Source organism: Acomys minous (assembly GCF_964271855.1).
Source record: "Acomys minous genome assembly, chromosome: 16".
NCBI lineage: Eukaryota > Metazoa > Chordata > Mammalia > Rodentia > Muridae > Acomys > Acomys minous.
Genome location: NC_140498.1, coordinates 92,656,028 through 92,676,034, shown reverse-complemented (window position 1 = coordinate 92,676,034; position 20,007 = coordinate 92,656,028). Strand labels below are relative to the sequence as shown.

Genomic DNA, 20,007 nt, shown 5'->3' with positions numbered 1-20,007 from the left:
CCTAAAGAGAACCCAGCTGCCCCCTGCCGCCCTGTCCTTTATTTATTTATTTTTTTTAAACGGTGAAGGTAGAACTAGGCTTTCTGTTTCTTTAAGCCTCTGTGCTGAGGGCTTAGAAGCTAATGAACGCTCATAACTGAGTCTATCAATAAACAGACCATCTGCCTTCAGTGTGGGAAGGGTTTACTCACAGTCACAAAGATAACCTAAGAAATTTTGCATATTCTCTGGTTCAAAAGCAAGAAGGGCACCAGGCCGACTGGCATACAGCCTAATCCCAGCCCCGAGGAGGCCGAAGCAGGAGGGTGTTGAGTTCCAGGCTAATCTAGGCTGTAGATGTTTTAGAGAAACAAGCAGGAGAAGGTTTAAGTAGTCAGAATCCTGTCCTCTATCTCAGAGGCAGCATCATGTGGGGGTGGGAGGACGTAGTCTTACGTTCACAGCTGGGCTCATGTTCTGACTTCCTTATGGACTAGCCCTGTGCCCTTGGTGAAGTTGCCCTAATTTCCCCTTCTGTAAAATGGGACGCTCGATTCAAAGACGAGTTGAAGGGATTGCTTGTTATGCTAATAGGGTTCCTGTGTCTCTCATGGCTATAACCTCAACAAAGCAGGAAAAGCTGTGTCCACAGCCTCACCTCAGCCAACACACGCATGCACACACACACACACACACACACACACACACACACGCATGCACGCACACGCACACGTACACGCATGCACACACACACTAGCTGGCTCTCTCACACATTATCCTTATCTAGTCAAATAAGGAAAACGGAGACAAAGACAGGTCCAGAACCAGAGATCAGATGCTAGAAATAGAAGTCAAGACAGGTCTCTCCAAGACCCGATGACACCGGGAGGAGAGGGGACCTTCCTTCATTAGCCGACTTAACTCAGTGAGGGGATGAGCCCGGACCTTGCCACCTCATTAGTTTTTTGTGGCTTTCTTCTTGAGCTCTTTATAATCTTATTTTGGGCGAAAGAGAAGACATGACAGAAATGGGCTCATAATAAACTCTATGTGTGTGTGTGTGTGTTTTTTCTTTCTCGTGAATCAAAGAAAGGAAGTAGGTACCCAGAAGCTTAAATATAACCCTGAATGGCAAGGAAATTATATATTCTCTGTGAATAGATTTTCTGTAGTTAGCCTGTTCCTCAAGGGGCTTTCAGAAGGAAACATCATTCTGGCCATTAATTTATATCCTGTTTATCTCTTATGACACAGGACTTGAATAGATACAAGATACTTTAAAAATAAAAGATGAAGAATAAATGTAGTATTTATTTCCGTGTCATAGATGGAGGAACCTGCCCAAGTTCAAACTCATTTGGAGTCCCAGAGTCTTACAGGCTTGCTTGTTTGCTCCATTCTGCTCTTTTTCCTTAGGGAAGGGGCAGAAAGAAGCAAATGGTTAAAGGGAGACATTTACAGTGTAAGGGAAGGACCCCAAGCGGTGGGGTTACTTTGTGTGGGATGAAAACAGGTGAAGGTGTGCAGTTGTCTGTCTTGATTTAGCTGTGGCACTGGGAGGGTGACATGGGGGACCATTTGAGACTAACCATCTTCAGGGAGCGGCGTAGCACATGGCTCCTTTTCCAGGTTTCTAAGGAAGATGTTTGGTCCAAGCGCCTGGCCAGCATCTTCACTGCCTGTTCGTAGCTCACAGTGTACTTGTAAGAAGCACAGGCATCTATATGGGTTTCCACGCCCCGTACAGGTCACTGGACCACTTCCCACCCTGAGAGGCCAGCAGCTCAGGAAAACTAGCTTCCTGGGGTACATCAAAGGAACGTCCTTAATTCTGCATGCTCAGGAAGACTTGTATATTTTAAATTGATAAAAGGATTGAAAAAAGGATTTAGGCAGGAAAGCAATGCTAACGGATCATGAACTATGTCTGTCATAGGTGTGGGAACCTGAAACAGTTAATAATTGTAGGCTTAAAGATGTTTCCTTTTAATTAATTTATTTTTGTTGCATAAAATTTAATTTATGGTCCATGTGCCTTATTCTAACTATTATGAGAAAATAACCCTTAAACTTCTACAGTATTTTATGTAAATGTTCTCTGCAAGCTCTTATACTAAGTTTCAGCAAAGAGAATAGACAAGCTAAACGCACTGAAATTGAAGTCATTCTGCCATTCAACAGGGAAATAATTTAGTAAAACCAGATTAAATCTCTCTCAATAAAATGACAATTTCATATACTTAGAGAACTCACCATGTAGCAGAATCCATTAAAGCCACATCACGATGCGCTATTGTATCCTTGGAATTATCCAAGCCCCCCTTAAGATTCCCTCCCCCTCTTTGTTACACAGAATTAAATTCCCTGCCTGTGATTTTATTCAAATAACCCTGAGTATCTTTCATTGTGATTCTTCCCTGATAAAACTTTATTTCGCTTTCTAAGACTGTGGCTATCTGCAGTGGTAGTGTCCTGTAGGTAGTGTCAAGGTCAATTTCAGTTTAATTAGATGATTTTAATACCAGTCAGCCCTGTCTCCTCGACCCGTGATTTCCTCTTTGCACAATTCTTCCTGCTCTTAACTGGGTCTCATTTGCGCTCACCCCATCCGTTTAGCACTTGGTTGATTGGTTCTTGCCATGCTTTCTCAATGTACCTCAAGTTACAGAGAAAGGTGACCCCCTCCCCCATATGTGTGTTGAGTTAATGAGTTGGTGAGGGAGCTCGGGTTTGGCATCAAGTGCGAGAGCTGCGGCTTGATTCCTGTTATCACGCCATGTGATACTGTCTCACTTCGGCTTTCAAACTCACTAGTTCCGGAAGCGTTTCCTTGCCTACAGTGACCTTCCCTCCTGATATCTAGCTCCCCTCCCCCCTCCCTGCGCCCATCCCGTAGGTCATCACTGACCTGGAGGAGCAGCTGAGCCAGCTCACCGAGGACAATGCTGAGCTCAACAGCCAAAACTTCTACTTGTCCAAACAACTCGACGAGGCCTCTGGGGCCAGTGATGAGATTGTGCAGCTGCGCAGCGAGGTGGACCATCTCCGCCGTGAGATCACCGAGAGGGAGATGCAGCTCACCAGCCAGAAGCAAGTAAGAGGGCAGGCTGGGCCCTGGGCTTCTGGGGGACGCTGAGAAGGACTTAGCAGGGCTGCTGTGTTCTCTCTGAGGTTCTGAGACCAGGCCGGCTCCTGCACATGGGCTCTTTGTCAATCCCAGTTTACAGTGGCTTTTAAAAGTGGGTACTGGGGCTAGGGGTGACTCAGAAGCTAAGAGCGCCTACTGCTTTTCCAGAAGGTATGAATTGAGCCTAGCACCCATATTGGGTGGCTCACAACTGTCTATAACCTCCAGTTCCAAGGGATTCAGCACTGTCTTCTAGCCTCCACACACGTACGCTCACACACAGACACACAGACACAGAAATAAAAAGTAAATCTTTAAAAGTGGATACAATTGGCTTTTAAATACAGCAGTCTCCCTGCAGTCCCACCTAGTGCAGCCTAGGCTGACAGTGACCTCCTGACCCTCTCCTGAGTGCTGGGGTTAGGGGGGTGTGTGCCCAAGCCCCTCCTTCCCAGAGACTGCCTTTGGGTTGTACCTCTGAGATGGTAGGACAGCTGACCATTGGTCCCCTGGGCTGTGGGGAAGAAAAGCCAACCGTATCTGAGTCTGTGGTTAGGAACTTATGCTTTTCTGAAGCTTGTTTGACAAAAGTAACCTCCAGGAATCCCCGTTTGATACAAGGCGCAACTCAGTGCTACTGATTTGCAGACGATGGAGGCTCTGAAGACCACGTGCACCATGCTGGAGGAGCAGGTCATGGACCTGGAAGCCCTGAATGATGAGCTGCTGGAGAAAGAGCGGCAGTGGGAGGCCTGGAGGAGTGTCCTCGGGGACGAGAAGTCCCAGTTTGAGTGTCGAGTTCGAGAGTTGCAGAGGATGCTGGACACGGAGAAGCAGAGCAGGTGGGAACTCTCCCTTTTGTAGAAAGCCCACACTAGGTGATCACGCCCGAGAGTCACAAACTATCCAGTGTTCCTGAGACTGAGCGGTGGCCAGGAGTGTCTTAGGCGAGCCAGGGATGAGTGGACGGCCTGGCTGTAAATTGTCCAGGCTATGAATCTGGCAAATGTCAGTGGGGTCCTGTGGTAGTGACTGGTATGATTTTACTCTGTGCAGAGGCCCAGAAATCAAGGAAAACACAAATATCAGTAATGTTCTATAGAAATAGCCTTACCATGCAACCATGCCACCGTGTAGCAAGACCCCTGCTGTTTGAACCGTGATCATGAGGACTCTTGTTTCTTCTGTTCTGGAGACCTGGGCCCCTTGTTACATGTGTAGGTTGCTCGGTATTGTACCACGGGGGCTGGGGGCGGCATGGGGAGGATCTTGCCTGGCTCCTTCTCACTAGATGCCAGCAGCAACTTATTTCTCAAGCTGTGACAACCAAAAACAATCCCAGAAGTCACCCAGCATTCCTTGGGTGAGCATGGAATTGCACCTACTCCTTTTTCCTCTCTCTCTCTCCTTGTCCCCTGTCTTTTTATCTTAATGGTAATTTATTCTCTGTACTCCTACCTGGTTTCAGTTATCTCCTGGCTGGGCCCATCACGGCTCAAGGAGCACTGTTTGTGTCACCTAACTGAAGAGCTTTAACTCAGGCAGCATACTGTATTCTGAGCATGCTGTATAAAATGACAGGAATTCTCTTTGAATCCCAAGGGCCCAGTTTTACTGGTTCACATGGGCCAGCATTAGCCCATGACTTGATGTCACTTTCTGCATGGTGCCTATCCTTCAGAACCCTGCTGATGCCACCTCCCTGTGGGTCTCTGTATCCTGTAAGCGAGACTGTGTCAAGGTCGTTTTTGTACCCCCCATGATTACTTGGTGGCCATAGAATAGGCAGCAGAATCTGCTTTCTAAGTAGTCCGATTTCAAGTTGAGCTGAAATAGAAAAGACTGGAAGTAAAAGATGAGAACTCTCGAGAGAAACTGGGGGCAACAGTTGCTTTGTGGCATATTAGGATGTTAGGTGTGGAGGCCTAAAGTTTTAAACGCCTGTCCTGGCTTCCTTCCAAACCTCTGGGTTCCCCTGGAAGTGCTAGCCACTCCCCAACACGTTCCCAGCCCCCAGGCCCAGCTTCTGTCCCAGCTGACCCTTCAGTCTGAGGGGTGAAGAGATACACAGCCACCCCTGGAAAGTGTGGGCCGCTTTGTTCCACGTGGACTTTCAGGGCAGTCCTGGCAGGCTTTTCCGTTTTTGTTTGGTATCATGCAGCTAGACAAAATGTACTTTTAGATCCTTGTTCACATCTTCGAGAAGCCCAGAGTCACCTTCTTGTGTGTCCTGCTCTCTGTCACTGAGTAGGGAGCGCTGCCTGCTTGGAGAGAAGTAGGCTGTGCTCTCTGGAGAGCAGGGGAGCATGAGGTCTGGGGGCGGAGCCGGGCCAGGCTAGGGCCCTCTCCTCATGTGGGTTAAGCCAGCAAGGCCCCCTTTTACATTTGAGTTTTGTGTTCTTTAGTGGAAACATTTATCAGGTTTAAGTTTCCACTTTTTATGAGAACTCAAAACACCTAGGCCTTTCCTGTGCTTGAAGGGGAGAAATGTTCACTAGAATCCAAATGAGGTCTCCCATGGTCCACCTCATGCGGCAGAATAGGGCTGAGGGCATTTCACGTCCACTTTCCCACGTGGAATGTGTGGCACCCCGGACACATCCCCATTCAGTCTGGTTGCATTTGAGAATAGCTTTTTCCTCTTCAGCCTTTCCAGTCAGTCCCCACAGGAGTTTACAGCTCCAGGGCAATTTTAACCCAAGTCTGAAATGGGTCACATTTTTGCTCTGTAAGCTGTCAGGAAGGAAGGCAGCATTTAAAGGTAGAACCCACAGCTGGGCTTCTGTTCAACCTGCAGCCTGGGTGGAAAAGGAGCAGCCTCCTGTGGCAGGCTGTGGTGGGGGGCTCCTGAAAGCAGGCCTGTGCTTCTCTGGCAGGGCGAGAGCCGATCAGCGGATCACCGAGTCTCGCCAGGTGGTGGAGCTGGCCGTGAAGGAGCACAAGGCGGAGATTCTTGCTCTGCAGCAGGCTCTCAAAGAGCAGAAGCTGAAAGCCGAGAGCCTGTCTGACAAGGTCAGCGCCCACCCCTTCTGCCCTGTGGGCAGACATCGTCCTCCCCTGAAAGGCAGGGTTAGTGAGTTCAGCTACAGCCCATGGTAAACACAGTTCACAAGTCTGGTTGTCATTGGAGTAGCTGGCTGTGGTGGGTTCTGGCTTCTCCTGGTTGGATGGTGAGTTTTTAACATCTATCTCTCTGGGCCCCGAGAGTACACAACACTTCCTTTTCCTAGAAGGCTTTGTAAGCCTCACGTTTTCCATCCTTCAGAAGAGTGTGGTGACAGCACCTGCTTCCTTCAGTGTGACTGTAGGGAGCTTGGGGTTCCCATATTCCATGTTCATGCGGGTCTGTCACATGTACCAAGTGCTTGGGACAATTAATTTATAGAGATGGTTATTTGGCTAATAGTCTACAGGCTGCAAAGTCCCAGATCATGGTGCTAGCACCTGTTGAGGCTCTTACTGTGTCGTGCTGGTGACAGATACTGTGTGGCAAGACAGAACACTTGCATAGTTAAGCATCTTATTTAGGAAGTCACGAATGCCTCTGTGAGGGGCCTCACCCTTACAGCTCACATAATATATAATACTAACATCTCCCAAAGGCCGCACTGCCACATATCACTAATATGTAAGTTAGGTTAAGTTTCTAATATGAGAATTTTGGGAGGCATTCAGAGTACAGTAGGCTCTAGTTAGGTACAGGAGGCCTTAGCATGTCGTGGCAGCGTGCTGGTGTCCTTCTGCGCCCCATGGTCTGCAGTGCATCAGCAGTGATGTACCAGGGTTTGGAGGTTTTGTTAATAAACTTGAAAAAGATGTTGAACAGGCCCGTGAGGTGACAGATATGTTATACGCACGTTCTTTTTCACATATGTACATATAAAGTGGTTGTCTGAGTTCTGCATTGTAAATAACACTGTTATTTAATGTTTATAAAATTTTTATTACTTAGAGCCATTGTGGAAAATAGTAAAACCCCAGGAAAAGTCAAACAAACAAAACAAAAAACAAAAAAACCACCCTGATAATGATTACCTCGTCATTTATTTACAGCATGATTTACTTACAGCATTCTGTTTGCTTATTCTTATGCACACAGACATGTACACACATTTTTTAAAAAAACAAATTTAGGTCTTACTATTTATATGCTTTTACATCTTTTTAAAAACTCATGAAACTGGAGGCTTTTTCTGACTTATTAAACATTTTTTTAAACATGTAATTCTGAAAAAATAAAATAGCACGCAGGCACCTAATTTAAGCATTGCCTTTGTACAGAAAACTTGGGCTTCTTCCAATTTTTTCCCATATGAATAACACTATGATGAACATAAATCTTTATGGGCATCTGTGATTATTTTCTTACCGGAAATTCACAGGAACAGAACCACAGGACTCAAGGTTATAGCTCACCACTCAAGGACAGTTCTGACTCGGAGTCTAGCTGCTGATGGTTTTTAATAACTTTAATAAGTTTTTAATAACTCGAGGAAAGTACATTGATTGTCTGGAGATAATGAGCCTTTCTGGGTCTAACGCTGCTTTCCTGGCTGGCTATTGTGTGGTACTCAGTGGCCAGCCTCTGTGTGGCCAGCTACTAGCAACGCAACAGTTGATCTGTTTCTGAGGCTGCTTCTCTCGCACCAGCCTCTACCAAGGCAGTTGCCCTCCCTTCGTGTGTGCCTTGTGGGAGCCACCCCTCTGCCTTTCTGATCCTTGGGAGGTCATCTTCCCACCCCAGTCGCCATAGTTAATACAGTAAGCCTCAGAATATGCTAATTTAATTAAATTTAGGCAAGCATGACAGGTGAACTGAGCAGCTATGATCTTTTTTGTTTGTTTGTTTGTTTGTTTTTTGAGACAGGTTTCTCTGTGTAACAACCTTGGCTGTCCTGGACTCACTTTGTAGACCAGGCTGGCCTCGAACTCACAGAGATCGGCCTGCCTCTGCCTCCCAAGGACTGGGATTACAGGCGTGCGCCACTGCCACCACCTGATGCAGCCATGCTCTTAAGACTTGTTACAGTGACACAGATGACCCACAGGGTAGATCCTTGTGACTTTAGACCTTGGTTATCCTTTACATGTGAAGTTTGGGGACATCCCAAGAAAAAATCTGTTTTCTCTTAACATTACCAAATGTGATATCATGGCCAATTTTTCCAAACGCCCAGCTCAATGACCTGGAGAAGAAGCATGCCATGCTTGAGATGAATGCCCGGAGCTTACAGCAAAAACTGGAGACAGAGCGGGAGCTCAAACAGAGGCTTCTGGAAGAGGTGAGTATGAACCACGTGGAAGGCGCCGCCCGTGTGTGTGTGTGTGTGTGTGTGTGAGTGTGTGTGTGTGTACATGTGTGTGTGTGTGTACATGTGTGTGTGTGTGTGAGTGTGTGTACATGTGTGTGAGGGGGGGGGAGTTGTGTGCTTGTATGCTTACACATGCAAAGGCCAGAGGAGCATGTCGGTGACATGTCTGTTGCTCTCCACCTCACTGCCTTGAGATGAGGTCTCTCGCTGAAATGGAAGCTCAACATTTGACTAGACTAGTGAGCTCAAGGGAGGAACGGGCCTCCCTCTGCCCCTCAGCCATGCCTAGCACTTTGGGCTAATGGTGGGAATTCCAATTCAGGTCCTCATTCCTGCACAGGAAGTGTTTTTTACCCACTGTGCCATCTCCTGAGGGCCCCCAACCCCAGGTAAGATTTTGAAAGAGGAAATTTGTTATGTTCAGGTGATTAGATTCAAATTAGACATTCAGATTTTAAAACTAGAATTTTGAGGTAGTTCCTCACTTCCTAAAGCTTAACACAGTGAAAGAGTTTCTCTTGAAGGCTAGAGAGAGCATCTTTGGTATTTGTGTCTTCCGAGATGGCGCTTAATGGACACTGACGTTCACTGTAGTCCAATTGAGGCCTAGTGAGCACGTGGCTGAATGACTGCTGAGTTAGACTGTCTTTAAGATTGATAGCAGAAGCAGGTATTTTAACATGTTCACATTTTGACTGTGACCCATCACATGAGATCAGTTGTGGCATTTTCTACTGAAGAAGTTTTGGGTTTGGGAGCACTGCCAATCTGGGGTTTTGCTATTGGGAATGCCTGACCCATAGCAGAATCTGACAGTCTACCAGGTGGTCTTTTCTCTGGGATGAATAGGCCATGTTCCTACATTAGGCACACGCTGCTAACAGAAACAGGACAGAAATAATCCAGGCTCCCCAGTGTCCTGTTTCCCATCTGCAGAGGGCAAGCTGCCCCTGACAGCTCCATGCTTGGTCCAGGGTGACATGGTGAGTCAGTGGCAAAGCCAGGAATAGCATCCTGAGGCCTGACTCAGCCCCACCTTCCCACTTCTGACTTGTAAGAGCATTCCCAGCTTCCATTCTGTACCTCATGGACAGATGTTTGAAGAGACACCTGGCCAACACTGATTTCAGCTGGAATTCACATATCATTAAAGCCATCATAAGACAAAAAAGAATAATCATTACTGTCCAAAACGTGGCTGGGATCCTGGGTCCTGGTATGTGCTTCATAAGTTTGGCCCCAACCAAAGGGCTATTTCCAAAGGGACAGAGACTGAAAAGAGACGGATATGGTCTCAGATTTTGGAATTTTTTATGTTATCCAGTCCAAATTGCTCTCATGACTGACTTCCCCTGACAGGTTTCAGTGGCTCTTTCTCCTACTTCCGTCCTTTGGAAGTCACACATGCCTGGGATGAGTGTCGGCTCGCCATTGGTTAAGGTTCCTGTCCTCCACAGGACAATAGAAGGTCCTCTCCCAGCACTTCCCACAGGCAGGACGGTGGAAGGTCCTCCCCCTGACACTTCCCACAGGCAGGACGGTGGAAGGTCCTCTCCCAGCACTTCCCACAGGCAGGACGGTGGAACCTCTTCCAGGACAGTTGCAGTGAGCATAGACATCACATTCAGCAACTCCTAAGTCCTAGAAAGTCTTTCTTATTTTTAAAAGCCTACAACTGCCACGTGCTTTGAAGCAAGTGTGGTGTCAAGCACTAATGTTAATAGTCAAATTAATTTTATTTTTATTCATGTGTTTGTGCATATCCACGTGTGTGGGTGCCTGTGGAATCGTTAGGTCCCCTGGAACTGGAGCTACAGGTAGTGGTGAGGCACCTGACGTGGGTGCTGGCAACAGAACAGAGTCCTCTGGAAGAGCAGCAAGAACTCCTAACCACTGAGCTATCTTTGCAGCCCCAATTACCAGTTATCAATCTAGTTACTTTGATTGACAGTCAAGTAATTAGAGGCTGGGGATGTAGCTCTCCTGGTTGAGTGATTGCCTAGTGTGTGCAAGGGCCTGGGCTCAGCCCCCCAACAGTATAAAAGAAAATAGCCCAGCCCACGCAAAACAAAAGCAAACAAGTAAAAAAATACAAACACACATACTCAATGAAGAACAAATGTCTATCACTAACAGTTGTCATGTGACATGTGTCTTCCTCAGTATTGTACATGAATTTATTGTCCTTGCAGGAACCCTACAGGATAGCTGTTCTTTCTCAGCCTCTGTGTGGAGTCAGTGTGGTGTGCGTGTGGTCTTCCTGTAGTGGAGTGTTTCCATCTTTCCCTTCAGCTCCACAAACCCTGCTAGCTCCTTGGCTCTTTGAATAATCATGCCATTGACACTCATTAACCTGTGAAATTATGCCTAATTGTCCACAAAGTTTGTATTTAAGCATCTTTACACCTCAAATTTATTCAGTTGATGTTTTAAAAGTGCCATCCTACCAAACATTTTCCTCTTGGTTTTGACCCATCCTTCCTGTTCACCGCAATTACTCATGCTCCAGTTCTGTCATCAGTTCCTTGTGCCACCCTCTCAGTTTCTTGTCACTCTTATAAAATTGTTGGACAGGTCTAAGCGTATCACCAAGGTCCACCTCCCAGGGGAGCTCTGGCCCACAAGCGCCTCCGTTTGCTCTCTGCAGAGAGCACAAATACCACTTCCCCTTGGGATTTATTATAGTAAATAAACAGCCTGGTTTTTGGAGAGCCAATAGGTAATTGATGTGTTTTGTTTAGAGGAATATTTTTGGCCCAGTTGTCACCAAATAGCTCATTTGAGCCCAGGACATGTTTTTCTAGTTCCTGCTTGCTAATTAATGTGGTCCTAAGAGAGTGGAAGGAAGAAACTAAGAAAGGAAATCACTTAGACTCTAAGGGACCAAAACTGCCCTTCGAGGCAGCAGCATCTTAACTGTTTTCTTTTTTGTCTGCTTTATTTATTTATTTTTTAAGGACTCTGGTTTATTTTAGAAATCCCATGCTATGCACTTTAGTAGTTACTTTTCTCTTTGTTGTGGCAAAACACGTGACATAAGGGGCTCGCAGGAGGAGGGACTTATTTTAGCTCACAGCTCCTGAAGAACCATGCCTCTCTGTGGGGACTGATTGGAGGGGTGGAGCCATGCACACCATGGCAACCAGGAAGTGGATGGAGAGCAGGGGAGAGAAGAGAGGTTGGGTGAGATAGAGCCCCAAGGATGTATTTCTTCCAAGTAGGCCACACCTCCTACCATTCAGCATCCCCAGGTAGTACCAATGTCATATTGTGAATCCATCAAAGGGCCCATCAGGCCAGAGCCCCTAAGATCTGACTCCCCTGGGAATCCGACACAAACACTCAGAAACTCTGCTCATTTCCTTCCCCTCAGCTCAGCATTAAGTTTAGCCTCTCACATGCTAAGTGTGGCTGGGTTGTTAGAAACGGCAGGTGGAAAGTGAGAGAAACACTGGACTGGAAGGAGAGGAGAAAGGAGGATGGACACACGGACGGACGGACACACACACACACACACACACACACACACGGGGGAAGAGAGAGCGAGGGAGGGAGGGAGGGAGAGAACCAGTGTGTGTTTGAACACTTGCTATACGATGGCGCTGGGTTCAGTCTGTCACTCGGAAGGCAGGGCTTTACTCCCACTTAGGGGAAGAAGCAAAGGTTGGCCAAGGCGATATGAACCACGATCAAGGGAGGATTTAAACCAGGATCTAGATGATCGCAGGGTCCAGACTCGCCTTAGTACAACACAATAACTCTGGAGTTGTCGCCATAGAAATGGAAAGTAAAAATAGGCAGAAATCAGTGAAGTGAGAGGGTGGGGGAGGGCCAGTCAGTTCTGAGGCCACCGCACCTGCCAGTGGGCTGGGGCTGGAGCCTGGGTCTGCCTTGGACTGTTTGAAAGCACCCATGATGATGTTTATTTTGCTTTCCTAATGTGTTTTCCCTTAGTCTGCAGAGAGTCTAGACCACCGGGGAAGAGGGTCTATGGACCACTGTGACTGCTTCCGTGATGACCAGAAGTTAGATAAAGTCAAGCAGTGTCTACCTGGATGGGGCACATTTTAGGAAGGAGACTGACTTACATTGCAAAGAGTAGAGAGATTTTTTTTTCAACACAAACTCTCTCTAATAGATTAAACTAAATTTTTCCCTTGGGTTTTTACCACTCTTGTTTGCGTTGCTTTGTCCCTACAATTCAGAAATGTATTCTCTAATTGTGGCTATTTATGTACTCGGGGACAACCCTCAGGTTAGGGCTGGTATGGCTCATCACTGTGCACATACATCACACAGCTTCGAGGTCCTAGACACCCCCAAGTAGGACAAATGGAACTGATTCTCACTACGTCGCTATCCGCTCTGGATTTTGCTCTGAGGTGCCAAAATGGCTTCCTTTGTAACACAGAGTGAGAGATCTGGACTTCTGCTACCTTGCAGTGTGAGATTACAGGCGCGTGGCCCTCAGGAGGTCTTAGAAAATTCTTTTCAGCTGTGTCCTGATTTGGACTAGAAAACAAATAGCAATTCTGGAAGAAGGTGCTTTCACAAAGGAACTTCTGGTGGCGTGCAGCAGTTACTTGGGGAATGGGAGCCACGGTGGGAGCATAGCGCACTCTGCTTGGTGTTGAGCTCTTGCCGTCTCCTTCCTCACCAGCAAGCCAAGTTGCAGCAGCAGATGGATCTGCAGAAGAACCACATCTTCCGCCTGACGCAAGGGCTGCAGGAGGCGCTGGACCGGGCAGATCTACTCAAGACAGAAAGGAGCGACCTGGAGTACCAGCTGGAAAACATTCAGGTGAGGGCCAGCAGGGGGCGCTGCAGACAGCTGCTGCCTACTCCCCCCCAACCCCCATCCCTTTACCCCCTTCTTTACCCACTCTTTTTCTTCCCTCTTTCTTCCTCTCCCCCTCCCCTCTTCCATTCCTTGCCTCCACTACTCCTTTTTGATTGTTAGTATCTTTTGTTTACTGCATGCGTTTCTCCAACATTTAATTATTATGAAAAATAATTCTTTGAAGTTTAAAGATCACTCCATAGTGTCCACCCCCTGAATTCCATAACTATCCATTGTCTGTTTTACGCGTTATATGCTCACTGGGTTTTATTTATTTATTGGGGAGGTGTGCCATGGGATGTGCATGGAGCTTAGTGTGTGGAAGCCAAGTCCCCCTTCTCCACGTGGCTCCTAGACTCCAGCTCAGATAACAGGCTCAGCGGCTGCCCCTGACCCACTGAGCCAGATTATTGGCCTCGTGGCTTCTTTGGTTTCTTTGTCTGTCTGGTTCGGTTTTTTGTTTGTTTGTTTGTTTGTTTGTTTCTGTTTTGTGTGTATGTGTGTGTGTGTGTGTGTGTGTGTGTGTCTTTTTTCCTTTTTATCATAAAACTGGGACTAAATAACTGTTGCATTTTCCTTACATAACAGTTCAAACATGTACTTTCGCCCTGCTCTGAGGTCATCTTGTTTCCATGAATTTTAGGTTCTCTATTCTCATGAAAAGGTGAAAATGGAAGGCACTATTTCTCAACAAACCAAACTCATTGATTTTCTACAAGCCAAAATGGACCAACCGGCTAAAAAGAAAAAGGTGAGTTATGGTGCTTGACAGCAGGAGCAGGCAGTCTCGCTCCAGTACCCTGACTTGGTGATACCACTGTGATAACTAATCATAGAAACAGAAGAGAAACTGCACTTTTGTTTATTCTGGGTTGGGAACTAGCCCTGAGTCTATCTAGAGTAGCTGTTAGCACAGGGGACTGTTGGCCGAGGTAACCAAGAACTCCGCTCTGAAGGGCAGAGTGCCCTGCTGCTTATGTCTCCTTTCACTCCCGGGGGCACCTGCTGAGGGAAAGAAAGGCTTCTGCGCCATTGACTGTGAGGTCTGCAGGCCACGTGTCTAGGACGCTCACGTGTAAGTGGCTTCTGAGAGTTCAGCTGGTCACATACCTGGGACTCTAGAGCAGGTCTCATGTCACATGAGTGCATGCGTCTCCAGGAAGTACTCAGGACTGACCTAGTCCAATACTTTTACTTATTTTTATTGTTTGATCTTTTTCAAAATAGAATTCTGCTACGAAGCTCAGGCAGGACTTAAAACTCATAACTGTTTTGTCTTCTAAGTGCTGGGATTGTAGGTGTGCCCTGCCATAGCCCAGCTGTTAAGTGAGTAACATGGATACCGGAAGTTGAAATGCTCAAAACTTGAGTAGACAGCTGTTGGCTTCACCAGCACTGTACTCTCTGCTTTAAACTGTAACAAACAAATGAAAAGCTGCATGAAAAGCCAGCGGTGGCATACGGTGCCCTAGGTTCAGTCCCAGTGTGGGGTGGTGGGGTGGCTTTAGCTATGGAGCAGGTTAGAGTAGGGTTCCCGAGAGAAGACTGCTTTTTTTACGCCCACCTCACGTGCTCCCCACCGCTGCAGCTCTCGTCCTATGTCGGCCAAGTGTTCTAAGTTCCAGAAAGGTTCCTAAGGGCTGGCAGTTCCCTCCCAAGGGTCTTAGCACACTGTAGTGACCATGGCAACAGTTTTAAAGGAAGGGCTGGATGACTTGGAATGGCCAGAGGAGGGGACTGGGGGACTGAGGCCCCTGACTGGCCTCTTGTTTCTGGTCACTGCTGAGGTGGTGAGCGATGCCTCTGGCTGAACGCTGGCCATGGAGGGCTTCTCACACCCCACCCCACCGTATATGCTTGCTCTGCTCATGATATTGACTTTTTTTTTTTTTTAGCAGCGGACTATTGTCTGGTTGTGTCATTGATGTAATTACTGTTTGCATTTGTTTTCCTTTTAGCTAATTTTTTTTGTCAGATGTGTGATTCCATTTTTTCTCTTCTGTGTACAGTAAATGTTTTTGTTGGGTTTTTTGGTTTTTGGTTTTTTTTTTTTAGTAAGCCCTTTGTTTTGATGTCACTTTAGCATTCATTTTCTTTTCTTTAAAAAACAAACAAACCCACCTCTCCCCACGTCTTGTCACCAAGCACCATGAAACATGTTCAAAGGCAAGAACGAGCTCTGAACCATGGCCACCTCTCCCAGCCTCACACTCCATCCATCCTGATGGCATTTTCTGAGGGGGAAAGGGTCTCAGGAAATGGAGCTCCTGTCTTGGAAATGCTAAAGGAAGAGGCGGTGGCTGATGAAGCATCTTTAACCCTCTTGGTGAAAACTTCCGCACCCGACTCTTTTTTTTCAGCCGACTGGAATGGCTGAGGCTCAGCCTCCCCTCCCCCCCTTCACATGCCATATTTCCCCAAACACTCTTGCAGTGAGTATGCGCCTGGCCTTAGCCGCTGCTCCTCCCGAGCCAGCCGCCCTCTAGCTTGGGTCCAGTGCCAGTTTCCAGGAGTTAGGAGATATCTCTGTTTCCATTGCTAGGGTTTATTTAGTCGACGGAAAGAGGACCCTGCTTTGCCCACACAGGTTCCTCTGCAGTACAGTGAGCTGAAGCTAGCCCTGGAGAAGGAGAAAGCGCGCTGCGCAGAGCTGGAGGAAGCCCTTCAGAAGACCCGCATTGAGCTCCGCTCTGCCCGGGAGGAAGGTAGGAGCTCTTGGAAAGCCTCAAAGTATGGAGCAGGCGGAAACCAATCCCCGCTGAGATTGGCCGTGACTAGCTCAGCGTCTCTGTCTGTGGCCCTTGGGTTTTCATTCCAGGAGTGTCCTGTGTCTGAAAATTTTCCAGCCTCCACTACACCTACCTTTTTGGTCTTGGGTCCTTGAAAGACAACCATGGGCAACCTTAGTCTGGTCTGCTAGGTGGCTGAGTCAACTGAAAGGCTTTGTACTGGTGTCTCTGCAGCTGCCCACCGCAAAGCCACGGACCACCCGCACCCGTCTACGCCAGCCACTGCTAGGCAGCAGATCGCCATGTCTGCCATTGTGCGGTCGCCCGAGCACCAGCCCAGTGCCATGAGCCTGCTTGCCCCGCCGTCCAGCCGCAGGAAGGAGGCGTCAGCTCCAGAGGGTATGCTCCTGCCACAGACTGTTTTCCACTGCTGTAACAAAGCCTCTGAAACCAGGTAGCTTTTATAAATGAAGTTTGTTTGGCTGAGAAGTCCAAGAGTGTGATGCCAGCCAGCATCTCTCAAGGGCAAATTGCTGCATCTTAGCATGGCAGAGGGAACCTTGTGGCCAGACAGGGTGTGCTAGCCCAGGTCCTCCTCCTCCTCGTAAAGCCCCAGTGCAGTCGCAGGAAGCCTGTCCTCATGACTCCAGTCTAAGGCCACACAGTCTCCTCCCCATCTGTTACCCAGAGCCAACCATTGTAGTTTCCAGCAATAGCTTATGCTGATATTCGGTCCCATACCTGACGTGAATATATTTCAAGAACGTGAGCGTTCTGGCAGTGCACACCTTTACTCCCAGCACGCAGGAGGCAGAGGCTGGCAGGTCGCCGCGAGCGCCAGGCCAGCCAGGGCTACATAGTGAGACCCTGTCTAGAAGCAACAGCAGAGAACATGAGAAAATTGATCTCCCTGGCGCTGTCCTATGCGCTGCGAGCTGTCTCAGTGTGATTTCAAGTGCTTCGAGATAGCGTGTTAGCTCCACTTCCCCTGCAAAGAGCCACACAGTATTTCATGGTATGGCTATGTGAGTCCCCTAGTAAAGCAGGCCTGTCCTTGCTGCCACATGCACCTTATAGGACATCCTGTACCTCCAGGACTGGCTGACGGGTGAGTTCTTAGGGAATGAATCAGCGGGTGAAGGGTTATGGGCACTTCAGATGTGACCAACTGACAGCTAGTTGCTATGACCACTGACAGAGGAAAGGGTTTTCTTTGTGGTCTCAAAAGTCCTGTGTCACTCAGAGATGAAGAGGACATTTGAAAGGGGTGAGGAAGTTGGTTTGAGAAGCCCCAGAGAGCAGAGTGGCTGTCACTCAGCATGTGGCTTCCCATCAGCCTGCTGAAGCTGGGAATGTGGATGACCTTGTCTTGTGGACCAGGTGCCCTCATGTTGTATTTATAGGACACTTTGGTCAGAATGCTAAACTTTAAAAGTCATCCAGACGGGAAGGCTAGGTTCCCACCGACAGGCGTCCTGGAGCAGGGCTGTGCTCTGTGGTTCCCCGTGTCCCTCCTGAGTGTGTAGTGTGCCCTCCGGGTGTCGCTGTGCACTCCTGTCACTTAGTGCACTCCTGTCACTTAGTCCTCACACCTTCCTGAGAAAGGAGACCACAGTGGAGCAGGTATCCTCAGAGCCTCTCCCCAGTCCCTGTTGAGGGACAGTCAGTGAATGGGGCAGGAGTGGGGTGGGGCGCACACCCTTGTTAATTTAACAGGCAGGAATAGAAATATGGACTCAGTTCCCCAGACATGAAGTTTTGAACAGAAGGTTATTCGTGGGAAAAAACCTGGATGTAAAAGAATTTTTTAGTCAGTTCTTAACTTAATAACAAAAATTCTGTAGTTCATGATTATTATTTCTAAACTGAATTCTATGAAAAGCACTAGATACATCTTTCTTTTTTTTTTTTAAGATTTATTTATTTTTTATACAGTATTCTGTCTATACAAGTGCCTGCCCACCACAAGAAGGCACCAGATCTCATTACAGGTGGTTGTGAGCCACCATGTGGGCTCTGGGAATTGAACTCAGGACCTTCGGAAGAGCAGATGGTGCTCCTAACCTCTGAGCCATCTCTCCAGCCCCGATACATCTTTCATAACTAAATATTTACAAATAATTAAGGCTGGGCTGGTGGTGCACACCTTTAGTCCCAGCTTTCAGGAGGCAGAGGTAGAGACAGGAAAATCGCGATGTGTTCGGGCCAGCCTGGTCCTACATAATGAACAAGTTCCAGGCCAGCCAAGACTGTATAATCAGACCCCTGTAAGTCACCTACTTAATACTTCAAAGGTACAATTCATAGTTTTCAGTACACTGTACTGCTATCTGGTCATCCTGACTCTAACTGTGGGACACCCCTAAGACCAAACAATGCCTGGGACCTGTCAGAAGATACTGTGTATTTCTCGCTCTCCCCGCCTCTGGCAACCACTGCTCTCCTCTCTCCCTTGGGTTTGCTGCTCTAGATCTTCCAAATGAACAGGGGCTCATTGCCTGCAGCCCTGTGTGACTGGCTTATTTCCCAGAACTCCGCCTTCTTTGAGGTTCACCTACACTGTAGCATGCACCACTACCTCTTTCTTTTCTTTACATTATGCATTTTACCCATAATGCTACAGAAGAGGGTTTGAGTTGTTTCTGGTTTTGTCTGCTGTAAGGTGTACTGCTGTGAGCAATGTGCAGTTGTGTTGTTTTGTTTTTGTGGGCGTGTGTGTTTTCTGTCTTCTTGGGCATAAGGCTAGGAATGGATGTGCTAGAATAACATAAATCTCATTCTGTGTATAACTTTTGAGGAACTATCCGCCTGGGTCCCGAAGTAGCTGTACCACTTTCCATCCCACTGGAAAGTGCAAAGGATGCCATTTCTGCACATCTTCTTCAACCCTGGTTTTCCATTTCTTGGATTCTAGGTGTTTTAGTGGCACGGCACCTTGCTGTGGTTAATTTGCATTTTTCCTAAAGCCTAATGACATCTCGCGTCTTTTTGGGTACTTTGGGGCCGCTTTCCCTACTCAGGGGAACATCTTGTCAAAGTACTGGGTTGTAAGAGCTCTTAATAGATTCTTGATACAAATCCTAACAGGAGGCCATCTCCGTCCACTTTGCATTCTCTTTTCACTTTTCCTTAAAATTTTTTCCTTCAGAATTTAGTCGGCGTCTTAAAGAACGAATGCACCACAACATTCCTCACCGGTTTAACGTGGGCCTGAACATGCGAGCCACCAAGTGTGCTGTGTGTCTGGACACTGTGCACTTTGGACGCCAGGCATCCAAATGTCTCGGTAAGAGGAGGTCTGCACATCCGTGCTGGGCACCTGCACGTCTCTCTGTACAGATCTCTGTAAGATCTGTCAGGTGGAGGCGACATTGAAACTATCATGTAACACAGTCACCCCCAGAGCTTCTCCCTTCAGTGGGAGGGCACTGTGTTTCCCTTGTTGAAGCAGTGATTCCAAATTCCGCTTCAGCTCACAAGCCCGAAGTGATGCAAAGTGTTTCCATCTTTGTTAAGTTCCAGCTCCTTTGTGCCAGGCTAGTTCCCCACCCCCCACCCCCCACCTCCCACCCCCCACCCCCCGGCTTGACTAAAATGAACATGCAGACATGTTCCTGTGCACAGCTCTGTGGGCTGAGGGTGGCAGCTCTGTTTCCCTGTGAGAGCCTGGCCTGCCAAAGCGTAGGGTTGCTTGTGTGCCCCCCTTCACTGCAGTTCTACGGGGGGGGGGGGCGGGAAGCTTGGGTCCTGGCTGGGGCTGCCCACACCCAGACGGGCGTGCCTGCAGATTGTGCATTGCTCTCCTAGAGTGTCAGGTGATGTGTCACCCCAAGTGCTCCGCCTGCTTGCCAGCCACCTGTGGCCTGCCCGCTGAGTATGCCACACACTTCACCGAGGCCTTCTGCCGTGACAAAATGAACTCCCCAGGCCTCCAGGGCAAGGAGCCCAGCAGCAGCCTGCACCTGGAAGGGTGGATGAAAGTACCCAGGTACCGTGGCAGGGTGGCCAGGCGACTCCGCA

At 47.9% G+C, this 20,007-nt stretch overlaps 1 protein-coding gene across 6 annotated transcripts in view; it reads left to right on the top strand.

Annotated features, from left to right (window-relative positions):
* The window catches only part of CIT (citron rho-interacting serine/threonine kinase), a 168,816-nt gene that overhangs the window by 124,464 nt on the left and 24,345 nt on the right, over positions 1-20,007 (top strand). For 2 of the 6 annotated variants that reach the window (XM_084762173.1, XM_084762169.1), the window contains 10 exons: positions 2,876-3,073; positions 3,755-3,948; positions 5,983-6,118; positions 8,284-8,388; positions 13,079-13,219; positions 13,902-14,009; positions 15,801-15,963; positions 16,222-16,386; positions 19,136-19,273; positions 19,795-19,975. In XM_084762173.1, coding sequence (XP_084618299.1) covers positions 2,876-3,073; positions 3,755-3,948; positions 5,983-6,118; positions 8,284-8,388; positions 13,079-13,219; positions 13,902-14,009; positions 15,801-15,963; positions 16,222-16,386; positions 19,136-19,273; positions 19,795-19,975 — 1,529 coding nt within the window. Of the gene's footprint in view, positions 1-2,875; positions 3,074-3,727; positions 3,949-5,982; positions 6,119-8,283; positions 8,389-13,078; positions 13,220-13,901; positions 14,010-15,800; positions 15,964-16,221; positions 16,387-19,135; positions 19,274-19,794; positions 19,976-20,007 lie in introns of all 6 variants that reach the window. The other 4 variants (XM_084762172.1, XM_084762168.1, XM_084762171.1 and 1 more) reach the window with 3 other exon arrangements.